Raw genomic sequence first — 14701 nt, forward strand, 5'->3', positions numbered from 1 at the left:
TACCTGAAATACCTTATCAAATTGTTATTTTAATATTCTTATGGATTTCTTATGGATTTTTTATTATTTTAAATCAAAATACATATTATAAAGTTGTTTTATAAAGGCAAGAACATTTCACAAATAATTTTACAGGATCTCTGATAAAAAAATCTAGATCTACAAGGGATTCACCTACCGTTTTTAGGAACACTGGGAAAAAAGGAAATGTAATAAAATCAACCCACTTTTTTATTTTTGAGTTTATTATTCAATAAGTGACGTATGTTCTACGCTACTTAAAACTATTTTATCATAAATTATGTGGCAGTTTTTGTAATTATAATGGGAAAAGGTCGTGGTAAAATCCATATTCTCAATACAAATCTGTTCTTTTTTATTCGCATCGATAGCACAATTTAAGTTTTTATGAATTGTTGCAGTCAGTAAACTGTACTATCCTTTGAGCATGCACACACCATTTTTTTAAAAATATTTTTGAAAATTAAGTATTTAAAATGAAAAAATATAATGACTCGAGGAAATCATAAAATATTGCAACTTTTCATTCGTTAAAAATCATATGTTGTGTTATCAACTGAAAATGGCTAATAACTAAAGTCCGTATTCAATTTGTGTGTCCATTGAATCGCAATACCGATGATAATTACAATATATATCATTCTGATTTATTTTTTTCAATCTATTGCGCATTTCAAAAATGCGCCTATTGTCCAGAAGACCTATAAATTAGGACCAGCCTAATAATATTTTTTTTTTTCCTGACTAGAACATCACATATTATTTTCGATTGAGAATTTTTTCCTTAGAATAAATCTCTGATATACTCAATTGCTATTAGCTCGTGATACTCTACACGTCTTCACGTATCGACTAAAATTTGTGAATTTTCTTTCTAATCTATGACAAATGACCTTCATATACGGCAGTCTTGAGTCTTTTTTATTCTCATGAGAATATCTTTAAATTGAATCGTTGGCATTTAATAAGGATGAATTGCGGCAATAAATGAGCGCTATGTTCTCTTTTCGGCAGCTGATTTTTCGAAAAAATTCTTCGCGATTTATTTCTAAAATTCGGAATCGCTCTGCATCTATTTATGACAATGGCAAATTTCAATTAAAGGTATTCCCATAAAAGATTCAATTGTCATTGATTATTTTTGATCCTCTGTTTCAGAGGTATACACATCCACTGTATACATTCATTATATTTTCCTTATAATTAAATCTTAAACAATTAATATTTTAGTTATACTTAATCTCACTTGATGCGTTTTGAATTTGAATATTTTGTGCAGTTTCGTACTTGCATTTTTTTTGTCCTCTAATAGATTTGAATTTTTTTTCTTTTTCTTACAATTATCGTAATATTATGGTGTTTGTTTTGTTAAATGTATTCATGCTTCGGAATGATTTCACGTTGAAGTGCTAAAACCTTTCAAAATGTAGAAAATGTTTTGTTTTAATCGTGCACACTGGAATGAAATCAAAACGTTTCTACGATTTGTTCGGTGCTCGCTCAACTCTCGCTCCAACTCTCTCTCCTTTCAATGAATAAATTTTGAATAAACTTAAAGAAAAAAGTGATCATAAACTTTCGTCGATAATCTCGTCGATTATATTCATATAACAGCAGCGCGCGCGTATAATAATGTTATTATTTTCAATGGAGCGTCACGAATTTTTTTTCCCCCCATGCAAGCGTTGTATTATTTTGATGATTTTTTTTTTCGTTATTATATAATTATTATGTGAAATATGGTTATTTTAGTACGTTATCATATTTGTTAAGTTATACATAGTATAGCTGGCAGTACACGTGTATATAATGTAATCCGACGACACTGATATACAGCGGATAAGTACAACGGCGTGTTTATACTGCGATCGAAGATATTCGAGTTGGACAAAAAAAAAGGCGAAAACAACAAAAAAAGTTTTTTTTCTCTCCCGAATTCGTATACAGAGAATGGGGGGGGGCTAAAAACGATACGCCTTTAATCGGATTTTATCGAACGATATCGAAGCTTTCGACGCGAGCGTATATTTACGCATACGCTTGATAAACAGCTTCGCGCGAGCTTTTTTCGCTGCTGCAAGCTCATCGTCGTCATACACACGCACACGCACGCGCGCACATACGCACACTCACACATTTACACACGGCTCTCGGTATACAGTACCAGTCACACGGGCATCATTTTTTGTGCGCTCGAAAAATAATCGAATCTCGCCCGCTCTATATATAATTGAAAACAAAAACTAAAAGAAAGAAAAAGGAAAGTAAAAAAAGGATCTAAGCCCAGACGCGCAGCGTCGTGTCCCAGCTGCCCGTCGAGAGGGCGGTGCCGTCCGGCGAGACGCGCAGACACGAGACCCGATTCTCGTGGCCGTAGAGCAGAGCCACCCGCTGGCACTTGAGCGTGTCCCAGACGTTGACCGTGTAATCGTTGTAGCCGGCGAAGAGCAGTCGGCCGCTGATGGAAAGGTCGACGGCGTTGGCCCCGAAGATGATGGACTCCTTGGTGTAGGAGGCCACCTCCTTGTCGGCCCTGAGATCGAAGAGTCGACAGGTGGCGTCGTCCGAGCCCGTGGCCACGGCGTCGCCGCTCGGATGGAAGCGCACCGAGTTCACGTCGGACTCGTGGCCCTCGAAGCTCTGCACGCACTGGCCGCTGCGCATGTCCCAGATGAACACGAGCTTGTCGCAGCTGCCCGAGACGAAGGTGTTGCCGGTCTCGCTGGGCGCGAGATCGATCGACATCACCGAGTCCGAGTGGCCGTGGAAGTTCTGCAGCAGCTGGCCGCTCTCGACGTCCCACAGGGCGCAGGTCGAGTCGCCGCTGCCCGTCAGCACCTGCTGGTCGCTGTTGGGGAAGGCGCAGCAGGACGTGTACGACGTGTGCGTGCCCACCGTCTTCTTTTTCGCCGAGACGTCGTCCTCGAGGCTCAGCGGGTAGACGGTCACTTTGTTGTCGAGGCCACTGCAAAGCAGCGCACCGAGCAGCGCAACGTAAGGCTCGGAACGTTTGCGAGTCCAATGTAATATATGGGCTACTACTTACCCGCAGGCGACGAGCTGGCCGCTCGGCGCGTAGGCGCAGGCGATGACCCAGGTCGTGGGCATGGTCACCGCGTGCTCCTTGTTCGTCGTGAAAGCGTCCCAGATGATCATTTTGCCATCCTGCGCGGTCGAACGAGAAACGGAACAACAATAAAAAAAAAACGATTATCGAGGATTACCCGAAATCGATACGCGAATGAAAGTACAAGTCTATGCTACGTACCTGGGAGGATGAGACGATGTGTCTTTTGTCGGGCGACCAATCCGAGCACAAGACTTTGGCTTGGTGACCCTTGAGGACTCTGCGCGGCTTCACATTGATGCAGCTTATTGGCTCGAGCCGGTCGGCAACGACGGATACTGCACGCGCAAAAAAACCACCACCACCACCCGAATGCGTCGAGTCGATGACATTTTTTAGGGGAAAATTAAAATACGCAGTGGTAAAATTTATATTTTTTTATACTCACGCGTGACATCGTTGAGCTTTTGCCGCTCGTCGTCGAGGCGAATCTTCAAGGACTCCGCCTCTCGGGCCAGTCGCTCGATGTGCTCGGTCTCGCTGACCGCCCCGTCCATTGCTTCGGATCAACGATTGTCTGCAAAGTTACGCAATTTACTTCTTTTGTTGTTGTTGTTGTTGTTGTTGTTGTTGTTGTAACAAGTTCAATAATCGCATTATAGTTTCTACTCCGAAAATAAAATGAATACTCTTTTTTTCGTTTTTAATTTCAACGCGGATGTTTCATTTACCGTGAAAGTAATAACGCGCCTCATAAAAAATGTAATACCTACGCGCCCGATGCACCGCGTGTTTTATTTTCATTTTTTCTCTCTCTCTCTCTCTCTCTCTCTCTCTCCAGGCGCTCGTCGCCCGCAAACGAGAGTCAACGCGCTACTTACTACGCGCGAGTATGTATACGTACACACAACGATATGTACACATGCAATTCTGCACTAGCACACACACACACACGAGACTCATCAAGCGCTCGTTATTATATACCCTCGTCGCACACGCGTATACATCACGCTACGCGTATAATGTGTCGCACAGTCGCTCTCTTTCTCTCGTTATTATTTGTACAGCTAAAAAAAAAAATGAGCCAGAAAACAGGTTCGTCTTTTGCTCTCGTGCCCGAGAAAAATATCGATTAAGCTCACATGAGATTCGCGCGCGGGAGCTTTTACGGTGGTGCCTGTTAGCCGAAGAAAGGTGATATTCGATACCAGATCTTTTTCCTTTTAGTTTTTTTCTCTTATGAAGTGACCTTTCTTGCGATCCAAGCGAGTAATCGGAGACACACACGTGTAAACGAGATTCAGATGGATTCTCATTGGGAACGAGAATCCATTACGTTTACACGAATGGCATTAAAACAGGAGAAGAATTGAATTGTCGAAAAAATGTGCGACAATGAGGACGATTATTATTCACGCTCGAAGCAACGCGTCGACGCGCGCGAAAAGCACATCTCTATCATCATCATCATCATTATCATGATTAAGTATACGCCCCGAGTTTAAGGCAGAGAGAAAACGAGAGACGATCGGGCCGTTTTCTTTCAGGAAGGCGCTTCGATACGATCGTGCCGTTAATAATCATCATCGAGCTTTCGTGGAGTAGCCGTGTTTCTCACTTTTTTCAATTGTCAATTGTCGATTGAATTTTTCGAGACGAGTTGTCAGATTTCCGCGTCTAATTGGGCGCACACACGGCCACGCACATAGACGCGTACACAAGTACAATATACGCACGCGACGATCTACATAATATAAACACACATCGCTGCTTTTTAACCTCGTCCTGCGAATTATCGCGCGCGGTCGAGGATCAAGTTCCACCAAATTAACCGTGTCTCTTACTTATGGGTGAGGTAAAAAAACAGTTTAGCTCCCCGCAATAATGATGAGGATCTTAGGATAATCATTCGATATACATTTAAAGTATAACACAGGAAAAAGATACCACTCACCAGTAGCGAATCCAGCGTTACCGAAAAATCACTCGGATCTTTGGGCGTTCCATGTATGCACTTTTCTCCTCTCCTCTTTTCTCTCCTCTCTCTCTCTCTTTTACTCACTAGCTCGTTCGCTCTCTCCGAGAATTAGCTGCCTACTGCTACTCTGCTGCTGCTGCTGCTTCTACTACTGCTAAATGGAGGTCAGAAGAATGCAACCCGCGAGAGAGAGTGAGAGATGAAAAGGGAGCTTTCTCGTCTCTGTGTGTATATTATGTGTCCGTGTATGTAGGTGTGTGCGCGCCAGAAGTGCACAGCAGCAGCAGCAGCAGAGTAGCAGCAGCAGAAGCAAAAGCACGCGCGAGGATGTCTATGTTATAGTATATATCCGTGTGTATGTGTCAAGCAGCAGCATCAGGCACAGCCGAGAGAGAGCAAATAGAGAGAGAGAGAGAGAGAGAGAGAGTAAGCTTAGAGGAGCATGGCAGCACGACGAAGCAACGGTACGACGACGGTGCAAAGGCAGTTGAGCAATCGATAAGCGTCGTCTCTCGCTCGCAGCTCTCTCGCTCGTTGCTCGAAACGAGCAACAACAAACCCCACGCTTGTTGTTAATCAATTATATGCAGCCGGTGCACAGCCGATCGACGATAATATACTCCTCGCGTAGCAGCAGCAGCAGCAGCAACTCGTGCTGGTAGAGGTAGCGGTGGTGGTGGTGCCACTGCTAGTAGTAGTAGTAGTAAAGCAGCTCATTTCTAAAACTGCACTGTACTCGAGAGCATGATGCACACATGCTGCAAACTGCATAAATATAGGAGCTTTTATTATAACGCACACTCTTGCTGCATGCGATTGTGCGTGTGTGTGTAGGGCAGATTGATGTATACAGGTACAATACTCCGACGGGGGTAGAGGTAGGTATAGGTAGAGTAGTAGAGCACACGCGAGCCTAACGTAGCCGCGTACTACTACTCACTGACATATCTCTCTGCTGCTTCGGGTTCGACTGCTCGGCGGCGACGGGGGCGGCCACCACCACACTACTATTATACTACTATATGTACCTACTACTACCAGCTTGCGGAAAAGCTCTCGCGAAGATTTCTTGCGAGGCGAGCTTGCGACTGTGCCGCGATTATTTTATACGATACGTTGGCCCTTGTATACATATAAGCGTATAGGTGCCGTACGAGAGAGTTTTTGGGTTGGGTCGCGCGCGTGCGTTATACTACTGGGGGATGCTGCATATGTAGGTACCCCGTGCCAGCGGCGGCAGCTCTCTGCCACAAACTATACGTATAGATATAGCATAAAGTATATAATGTCCTGCCCGTAGCAACAGCAGCAAGTGGCAGCTTTGTATTGTAAGCGTATGCGCGCGCGAGCTTGCGAGATACATCGCTGTTTTAATACAGTATAAAGTCAGACTGTTACAGCTGCTGCTGCTGCTGCAATAATAGTTTTTTTACTACAAATATCGAGTGAACTTTCGAGCTCGCCCTTGGATCGCAACGGGGGAAAAGTAAACAACCTGCGCGCTATACGACAGGCGCATTTTGCACGGGCGCGCGCGAAAATCAGGCGCCAATTCGGTTTTGCCGCGGGAGCTTGCGGCGCGCGGACAAGGAGCTTTCTTGGGACTTTTCGACGAAAACATTCGAGATAACATAACAGATTCATCCCTGGCACGGTGAAAAAGTTTGAAATGTTTTTTCGAAGTGTAGGTGGCCGTTAGTATCCGTATGATTACATTAGAGCAACTTTTATTCTAGTATTGCACATTGACTCAAGTTTTGCTAACATTAAATATGAAATTGCAAAAAAGATCCCTGAAATCTCATAAAAAGAATCTAAACCTAAAGAACTTTTTAGGCTCCATAAAACAGCAATTGATGAATTATTGAAGAATGAAAAACTCTTTGCTCAGAAAACCCTATGCTTTCAAAACTCTTATTAATTATAAAGTACGCAAAATCTCAACGTATTCAACAAAACACTCGACTGATCATTGAATTACCAAAGCAGAAAGGAAAAGGCAAGAGGAGGAGCTCGAATGATGGATTTTCCAAGAAGCCTTTGAAAAGCCAATCGATTGGAAAGTCGAAAAGCATATTCGAATGATTCAGTATTAGAAATGGAGCGAATCGCTTATACTGTTGAGCTTTTTTGTGTCAATAAATCGACACCGGTAACAAAAAACAATCCCTTCCAAAATGTTAGTGGAAACAATAACTTGTAACATTTTCATCGAAAACTATTATTTTTCTTTTTGTTTCCACAAAGACTATAATCACCACAAAAATATTGCCAACGAAAAGAATTATAATGTCACCAATAATCACAAATTTTTAATTTTCATTGGACAAATTTTCATTTGTGATCGTTTTAATTGACAAACAATAATAATTAACGTTTTTTCATGATATTCATATATCAGAAATTTTATTTCGTGTAATTTTCCTAATCGAGACATTTTTCCAAAACATTAACGAAATGAGCCAATTTTTTACCATTTTCATCGACCTTTTCTTCTTTGTGCAAATTAAAATATTCGCGCTCAACTGGTCTATGGCACCGCGTTGATCATACAAGTTGGCGAATTCAACCTGTGTAAAAGGTTGTTACTCTCGGGTATTCGCAGGTTCCTTACGCCACTATCATGGGCTACTAATTAGACCCTATGAAATCGGCCCTTTTCGACAATGTTCGATCTAAAACCCATCGTCATCGTGGGCGCAGCAGCTGATACCTCAATTGCCTAGTAGCGAATCTGCGAATGAATGACCCGAGTAACCTCGGCACGATTTCCTGTATGAAGCGTCACGAGCGTATGCGACGAGTCTTTTTTTAATCGTACCTTAGGAGCGTACACGAGCAACAGCAGCAGAAGCAGCATCGACGAAAGCGAAAATCCACCGACCGATATCTATTTGGGAGTGATGAGCCCGCTTAGCAAGTACTATTAAACTCGCTTCATACGCCTGCGTTATGCTGTGCTACGTGTATGCTTTAGACAAGGACGGGGAACGAACTCGCGCACGAAATGGATTTTATTGGCGAGCGAGCCGCGCGGCGGCGCTGCTGTTCGTCCCGTTTCGTTCTCCGTCCACTCTATAGTGATCGGCGCCGCCGCAGTGCTGCTGCTGAGCTGTTCTTCTGCTTCTCTTCATCGTCTCTCCGACTCTGTCCGAACTGACGAAGCAACGAAGTCAGACGACCCTCGAATTGTTGTTATAAAAGAAAAAACCGAAAAAAGAAAATGGCTTTACTTTCCGTGAGGCTGGCCGCTTCGTTGGCGAGACAATTGCCCGGCACTCAGGTAAGGGCTCCAACTCATCCACGTCGACTTCGCGCATTGAATAATCACGTCGTCGCCTTGCACATATCAGCTCTCGTGATCGCACACAGAGCCTGTATACTCCATATATTGCGGAAAAAGAACGCGGGGTGGGGATAAACCCGACATGTTTGCATGGTTATGCCGCAATTTTTCACTTTAATTTTTCACTTAAAAATAATGCTTATGTCCGTGCACGATGATCCTCATCCTCTGGGCCGACCTCTGGCCTCATGATCTCAATGAGAATGCGGCGATGCGCCTACCCATTGCGGGTTATGTAAATCGTGCAACTTCGGGGACGTACTAGTTATAACGAACAGACGTTATGTAATGACTTTTTGCTATAGATATCTATTAAGGGACACACAGTCTACTGACTTTTTCACTTGAATGAAAGGCAGAGTAATAATGGATTGTCATGTTTTATTGTAGGTGAGCTATCCAGCTGCTGCCTTAGTATCCAGGAAATACCATGTATCCTGCAGTCGCAGATCTGCTGAGATCTCTTCCATTCTGGAAGAACGCATTCTTGGTGCCAGCACAAAGGTGGGTCTCAGCAAGTATTATTATTCTCTAAATTATAAATTATTGCTATTAAGAATATCATGTTGTCTAATAGTACCATGGATTGTTTTTACAATATTGTCATATCTGATGATGAAGATAAACATGTCCACAAGTTTTTCATGCTTATCGTAAAGAATTTGATCCACTTACTATAAATTATGATTCCCAGTCATTTTATATATTCAGAGGCAATGCTTTTTAAAAAACTATTTTGAAAATAATGATTGCACAATCAAGCATTTAAAAAAATACAAGTGCTTAATGAAATATAATAATGAACATAATTACAATAATATTCATAACTAGATACAAATTATTCAATTTTTCAATTTTAAGTTATTTATAGTATTGAATTGTTTTCAAATCAATTTACAAATTTGAGTTACATAACATACAAAAATTGATTAAATTCCTAAGGATGTTCAATAATATATGAAACTATTTCATACTGTTCAAATAAGCTTGAAAAGAAAAGTTATTTTTTTCCAATTAATTAAATTTTGAATTAATTATATATATTTCTCTACTCAGGCTAACCTCGAAGAGACTGGCAGAGTACTCAGCATTGGTGATGGTATTGCCCGTGTCTATGGTCTTAAGAACATTCAGGCTGATGAGATGGTGGAATTCAGCTCTGGTCTGAAGGGTATGGCCTTGAATTTGGAGCCTGACAATGTAGGTATTGTCGTCTTTGGTAATGACAGACATATCAAGGAAGGAGACATTGTCAAACGTACCGGTGCTATCGTCGATGTCCCAGTCGGTGAAGAACTCTTGGGACGTGTTGTTGACGCTTTGGGTAACCCCATTGACGGCAAAGGCCCACTTGGCAGCAAACTTAGGTTCCGTATTGGTACTAAAGCCCCTGGTATCATGCCTAGGTAAATTTAACCTCTTTAATGCATAGTCATCTACATAAATTTCAATGAATTTGTTCTCATGGCTGATTTATTTTATTAGGGCTTCTGTACGAGAGCCTATGCAGACTGGTATCAAAGCCGTCGACTCCCTTGTACCAATTGGTCGTGGTCAGCGTGAGTTGATCATTGGTGACAGACAGACTGGTAAAACTGCTCTGGCTATCGACACCATCATTAACCAGAGGCGTTTCAATGAGGCCGGTGATGAGAAGAAGAAGCTCTACTGTATATACGTCGCCATCGGTCAGAAGAGATCAACAGTCGCCCAAATCGTCAAGCGTCTTACAGACAGCGGTGCCATTAACTACACCATCATTGTGTCGGCTACCGCCTCTGATGCCGCCCCTCTGCAGTACCTTGCCCCATACTCTGGTTGTGCCATGGGTGAATTCTTCAGGTAATGTCATGATGCTAATTATATTAACCCTTTGCCTTAGGTCCAATTAAAAGATTATTAATAGAATTTTTTACTCAAATTCGGTACTTATTTTACAGAGATAACGGCAAACACGCCCTCATCATATACGACGATTTGTCGAAACAGGCTGTAGCCTACCGTCAAATGTCCCTGTTGCTGCGAAGACCCCCAGGTCGTGAGGCCTACCCCGGTGATGTCTTCTACCTCCACTCCCGTCTCCTTGAGCGTGCCGCCAAGATGAACGAAAGCTTGGGTGGTGGTTCCCTTACTGCCCTTCCCGTCATTGAGACCCAGGCTGGTGATGTATCTGCGTACATCCCAACCAATGTCATCTCCATCACTGACGGACAAATCTTCTTGGAAACCGAGTTGTTCTACAAAGGTATCCGACCAGCCATCAACGTCGGTCTGTCTGTATCTCGTGTAGGTTCAGCTGCCCAGACCAAGGCCATGAAACAGGTCGCCGGTTCCATGAAATTGGAGTTGGCCCAGTACCGTGAGGTCGCCGCCTTCGCCCAGTTCGGTTCCGATTTGGACGCTGCCACCCAACAGCTCTTGAACCGTGGTGTTCGTCTTACTGAGCTCTTGAAACAGGGACAGTATGGTACGTACACGTAGATACTTTGAATTGAATATTTTTCTTTCTATGACTGTTCAACAATGACTTATGAATCATTTCCCTTTCCAACAGTACCCATGGCCATTGAAGAACAAGTAGCCGTCATCTACTGTGGTGTCCGTGGATACCTCGACAAAATGGACCCCACTAAAATCACCAACTTCGAGAAGGAGTTCACAGCCCACATCAAGTAAGTTGACAAGCATTACAGTTAAAACTTGATCGAATTGTGTCGGCTTAATATTAACGTTTTATCTTGTTTTACAGATCCACCCAGAAGGACTTGTTGGCCACCATTGCCAAGGAAAACATCATCAGCGAATCCTCCGACGCTAAATTGAAACAGGTTGTCACAGACTTCTTGGCCTCTTTCAACGCGTAAACATCGAGATCCTAAGATTCCGACAAAAGCTCGATTAATTAGTTGTAACAGTTGCTGCGCAGGCGCTGACACCTGTGCACAAGTTGTATATTTGGAATTTAATTAGCAAGTATACAGCCCGTGCTCAAGTTGTAATAAACCATTAAATGTATTCGTCACAATTGATGTAATCACCTATTGTCATTGGCATTATACTTTATATTAAATCAAAATTAAAAATTATTTAATTGGCTCTTGTGTAAAACAACTTAGAGGAATACGCATTGAAAGTAGACGATCAATTTATTTGATTTTTTTAATAAAAAAAACATCATTATTAATTACAGTTATATAATATATTAAGTATATACATATCAACAGTTTTACATTACAATTCCTGGTATTTTTATTTCGTTCATTTTCTTTTTATCGAAGTCCAAACGATCGTGAACCGCAGTAATTATGCCCGTTGCAATAGTACTCTTCTGCTCTCTTATCGTGAAAGTTTGACCTTTTAACAATGGCATGCACTCCAGTAAAGTAAGCCTAACAGTGGCTTGTTCTCCGGGCATTAACATTTCAGTTTCGCCCTCTAAGACCAAGTCAACTCTGGTGTAAATATTCCACGTCGAACAGTAGAGCATTGAACAATACCCATTTTTCTGAAAACAAATTATAACGGGAATGATTTCTTATTTATTCATTTTAGATTCACATATGACAATCAAACTATTATTAAAAAATTACCGGCAAGGGTCTGTGTCTACCGCCTTCGGAAGTATTTAGCAAGTACATTTGTGCCTCATAATGATTGCTAAATTTTTGACTGTTTCGAGGAGTAACCCACATTCCTCGGCGTACTGCGCTGATCTTCACGCCCCTCAAGAGAGCTCCCACATTTTCACCTGCTGGAGCTTCTGGCACACTTTTTTGAAATATCTGAGATAGAACAATTAGATAAATTATTCATATTTTTTACAACAAGCCTAAATCAATTGAAATCCTGCAATACCTGAACATCTGTAACATTGGTTTTTATACGCTCTCCAAAACCTATAAGTTCAGCTTCTGTACCTTTCTTGATGATGCCTTGTTTGACAGTTCCAACAACAACTGTACCTCTTCCAGGTACATTGAAAAAGTTATCAATAGGCAAAATAAAAGGTGATTTAAAATCTCGTTGAGGAGGAGTAAAGTGTTTATCCATGGCATCGAGTAATTCTTGTACGCTGGGTGTTCCGAATTTCGATGTATCCCCTTTCAGAGCAAGCAAAGCTGACCCTCTGACTACTGGGGTATTTTCACAATCAAAACCAAAGTGATCTAAAAGTTCTCTGACTTCCAATTCAACAAGATCGAGCATCTCCTCATCAGCCAGATCAGCCTGTACAATTGAAGAAATTAGTAAACATACAGCTATGATATAAAAGTTTTTACAATATCTTAAATACCTACTTTGTTAATAAAAACTATAATCTGTTTAACACCGACTTGCTTGGCAAGTAACAAATGTTCTGTAGTTTGTGGCATGGGTCCATCGGTGGCAGCAACAATCAGAATGGCGCCATCCATTTGTGAAGCACCGCTGATCATATTTTTGATAAAATCCAAATGTCCTGGACAGTCTGTGTGGGCATAGCGACGTTTGTCCGTCTTGTAGCCTACGTGGGCTATGTTGATGGTGATTCCGCGAGCTTTCTCTTCGGGAGCTTTGTCGATCTCGTTGTACGACACATATTTACAACTTTTGTTCTTCTCGGCCAGATACTTGGTGACGGCAGCCGTCAAGGTGGTTTTGCCATGATCAACATGGCCAATCGTGCCGACATTGCAGACCGTGTCGATGGCTTGGCAATAGAAGCGCTTTCTGCTCCAGCTCAGCTTCGACTGGCAACTCAACAGCCGAGGTGCCGAAGATCTTTGAACGAGCGAGTCGAAATTGTGACATTTTAAGTGACGAAAAGTTTGCGCCAACAATCGCTGCACGACCATTTTTCATCGTCTGATTATCGAATTTCTGAAATGGAGAAAACGTCATGTTTTACAACAAAAAATGGAATTTTTGTTTTTGATCCACTTAGGTTACATTCAACGATTTTAGCTTACGATAAACGAAGATAATCCGCACCGATCGATTCAATTCGTAGCTTTTTCGCAGCGCAGTTTATTAAAACATTTCAATAAAGAGCGATCTTACGAATTTTCACTAGCAAATTCACGAAAATCAGAGTGCACTTGCAGACTCGGTCTAGCAGACACCTTTTCAAACACTAGTACGATCGGCCGCATGTGCGCGCAAAATTAGAAAACGCGTGTGTACAGCAAAGAGACAGCGACGAGTGTCAAAGAGAAGATTCCAAAACGGAGCAAACGGTGGTCACTCCTTTCCAGATCATCGAAATCCAGGCAGAAAATTTAAAATAATTTTCGAATCGTGCAATCATCGAGTCATCAATGGAGACTTTTGAATTTTTCAAGTTTTACTGCCGACTCCAAATCAACTACATCACATAATGCTCGGTCGCGTTTACGGTCTCGCGAATCGTTCTCCCCGCGTCACGATTCAACGCGGCGAGTTATCGGCCTCGCTCTCGACGAGGAACCGCAGCCGGAGAGACCATACGACTTACATACGTGTTACGATGCTCTAACGCCGAAATAGATAAGAGGAGACGTGTGTCGCGCGCGTACATCCGAAATTGGTCATGTTTCGGCGGATGGTGCGGCAGCGGTCACGGAACTCTGGCGCCGCCGCCCCCGATAATACGTACATATAAAGCAAAATAATACGGTGTATAACGGTCCGTACATAAGCCAGTTATGCGCGAACTCATTAACGTCACGGCTCCTCGAGTTTTAGGTTTAGGTGAGTATGGAACGTATCGCGTTCCTACAAAAAAAGCAACATCATCCGTTGGGTACACATACTTCGGAGCGGGCGACAATTATTAGACGCGGAGTAGGTAGGATATACATTTAAAGGGAGCGATACAGCATAATATCGGCGCTTTTCAAGTACTGAACTATACGCAGGAGTAATAATACAATAATAAGTATACGGAAAGCGCGTGTTAGGCGTAGGAGAGAGCAAATACCCATGTGTGCACGTTATAGACACTTTCGTTGTGCGTGCGCTCTCTTTCTCTCTCACATATAGACACACTTGACTGGTTATACTGCTCGCAACGTACTACCATCGGCGTGTACCCGCACGAGAGCGTATACGGTACTATTCTATATATCTCCTATATATACTGTACATCTGCAATGTGCACGCATAGATGCTTCGAAACGAGCTAAGTAAAGCGAGCTGCTGCCGCCTCGGCGTTTCTCGCTAGTCCGTATACAAGACTGCAGTCTGCGGAGCTGCGGCTGCTGTTGTTGTCTGGTTTATAATATCAAAGTGTGTACCTATATACACACTCGCAATCAGATACACACAGACA

General features: G+C 42.5%; 3 protein-coding genes across 5 annotated transcripts; 1 reads left to right on the plus strand and 2 right to left on the minus strand.

The window, feature by feature from the left end:
* Positions 1-247: 247 nt before the first annotated feature.
* On the minus strand, positions 248-6101 carry LOC106653052 (guanine nucleotide-binding protein subunit beta-5). Of its 2 annotated transcripts, XM_014372284.2 has the most exons (6): positions 5918-6101; positions 5043-5831; positions 3537-3665; positions 3290-3426; positions 3068-3186; positions 248-2986 (listed from the first exon to the last, which is right to left on the minus strand). In XM_014372284.2, the coding sequence occupies exons 3-6, from the start codon at positions 3643-3645 to the stop codon at positions 2299-2301; spliced, it is 1053 nt and encodes a 350-aa protein (XP_014227770.1). In that variant the 5' UTR covers positions 3646-3665; positions 5043-5831; positions 5918-6101; the 3' UTR covers positions 248-2298. The 2 variants fall into 2 exon arrangements, with proteins under 2 accessions (XP_014227770.1, XP_014227769.1); XM_014372283.2 differs by having other exon boundaries at positions 5043-6101.
* A 2052-nt stretch (positions 6102-8153) lies between these two features.
* LOC106653024 (ATP synthase subunit alpha, mitochondrial) lies at positions 8154-11498 on the plus strand. The gene is made up of 7 exons (XM_014372241.1): positions 8154-8349; positions 8803-8916; positions 9469-9818; positions 9898-10254; positions 10353-10879; positions 10967-11084; positions 11162-11498. Exons 1-7 carry the CDS (start codon positions 8290-8292, stop codon positions 11274-11276), a joined length of 1641 nt encoding a protein of 546 aa, XP_014227727.1. The 5' UTR covers positions 8154-8289; the 3' UTR covers positions 11277-11498.
* A 133-nt stretch (positions 11499-11631) lies between these two features.
* Positions 11632-14414, minus strand: LOC106653025 (elongation factor Tu-like). Of its 2 annotated transcripts, none has more exons than XM_023460682.1 (5): positions 14351-14414; positions 12711-13272; positions 12268-12639; positions 12003-12194; positions 11632-11917 (listed from the first exon to the last, which is right to left on the minus strand). In XM_023460682.1, the coding sequence occupies exons 2-5, from the start codon at positions 13245-13247 to the stop codon at positions 11639-11641; spliced, it is 1380 nt and encodes a 459-aa protein (XP_023316450.1). In that variant the 5' UTR covers positions 13248-13272; positions 14351-14414; the 3' UTR covers positions 11632-11638. The 2 variants fall into 2 exon arrangements, with proteins under 2 accessions (XP_023316450.1, XP_014227728.1); XM_014372242.2 differs by lacking the exon at positions 14351-14414 and adding an exon at positions 13362-13720.
* Positions 14415-14701: the final 287 nt, after the last annotated feature.

The sequence above is a fragment of the Trichogramma pretiosum genome, unplaced genomic scaffold (genome assembly GCF_000599845.2).
Source record: "Trichogramma pretiosum strain Unisexual culture from Peru unplaced genomic scaffold, Tpre_2.0 scaffold30, whole genome shotgun sequence".
Classification (NCBI taxonomy): Eukaryota; Metazoa; Arthropoda; class Insecta; order Hymenoptera; family Trichogrammatidae; genus Trichogramma; species Trichogramma pretiosum.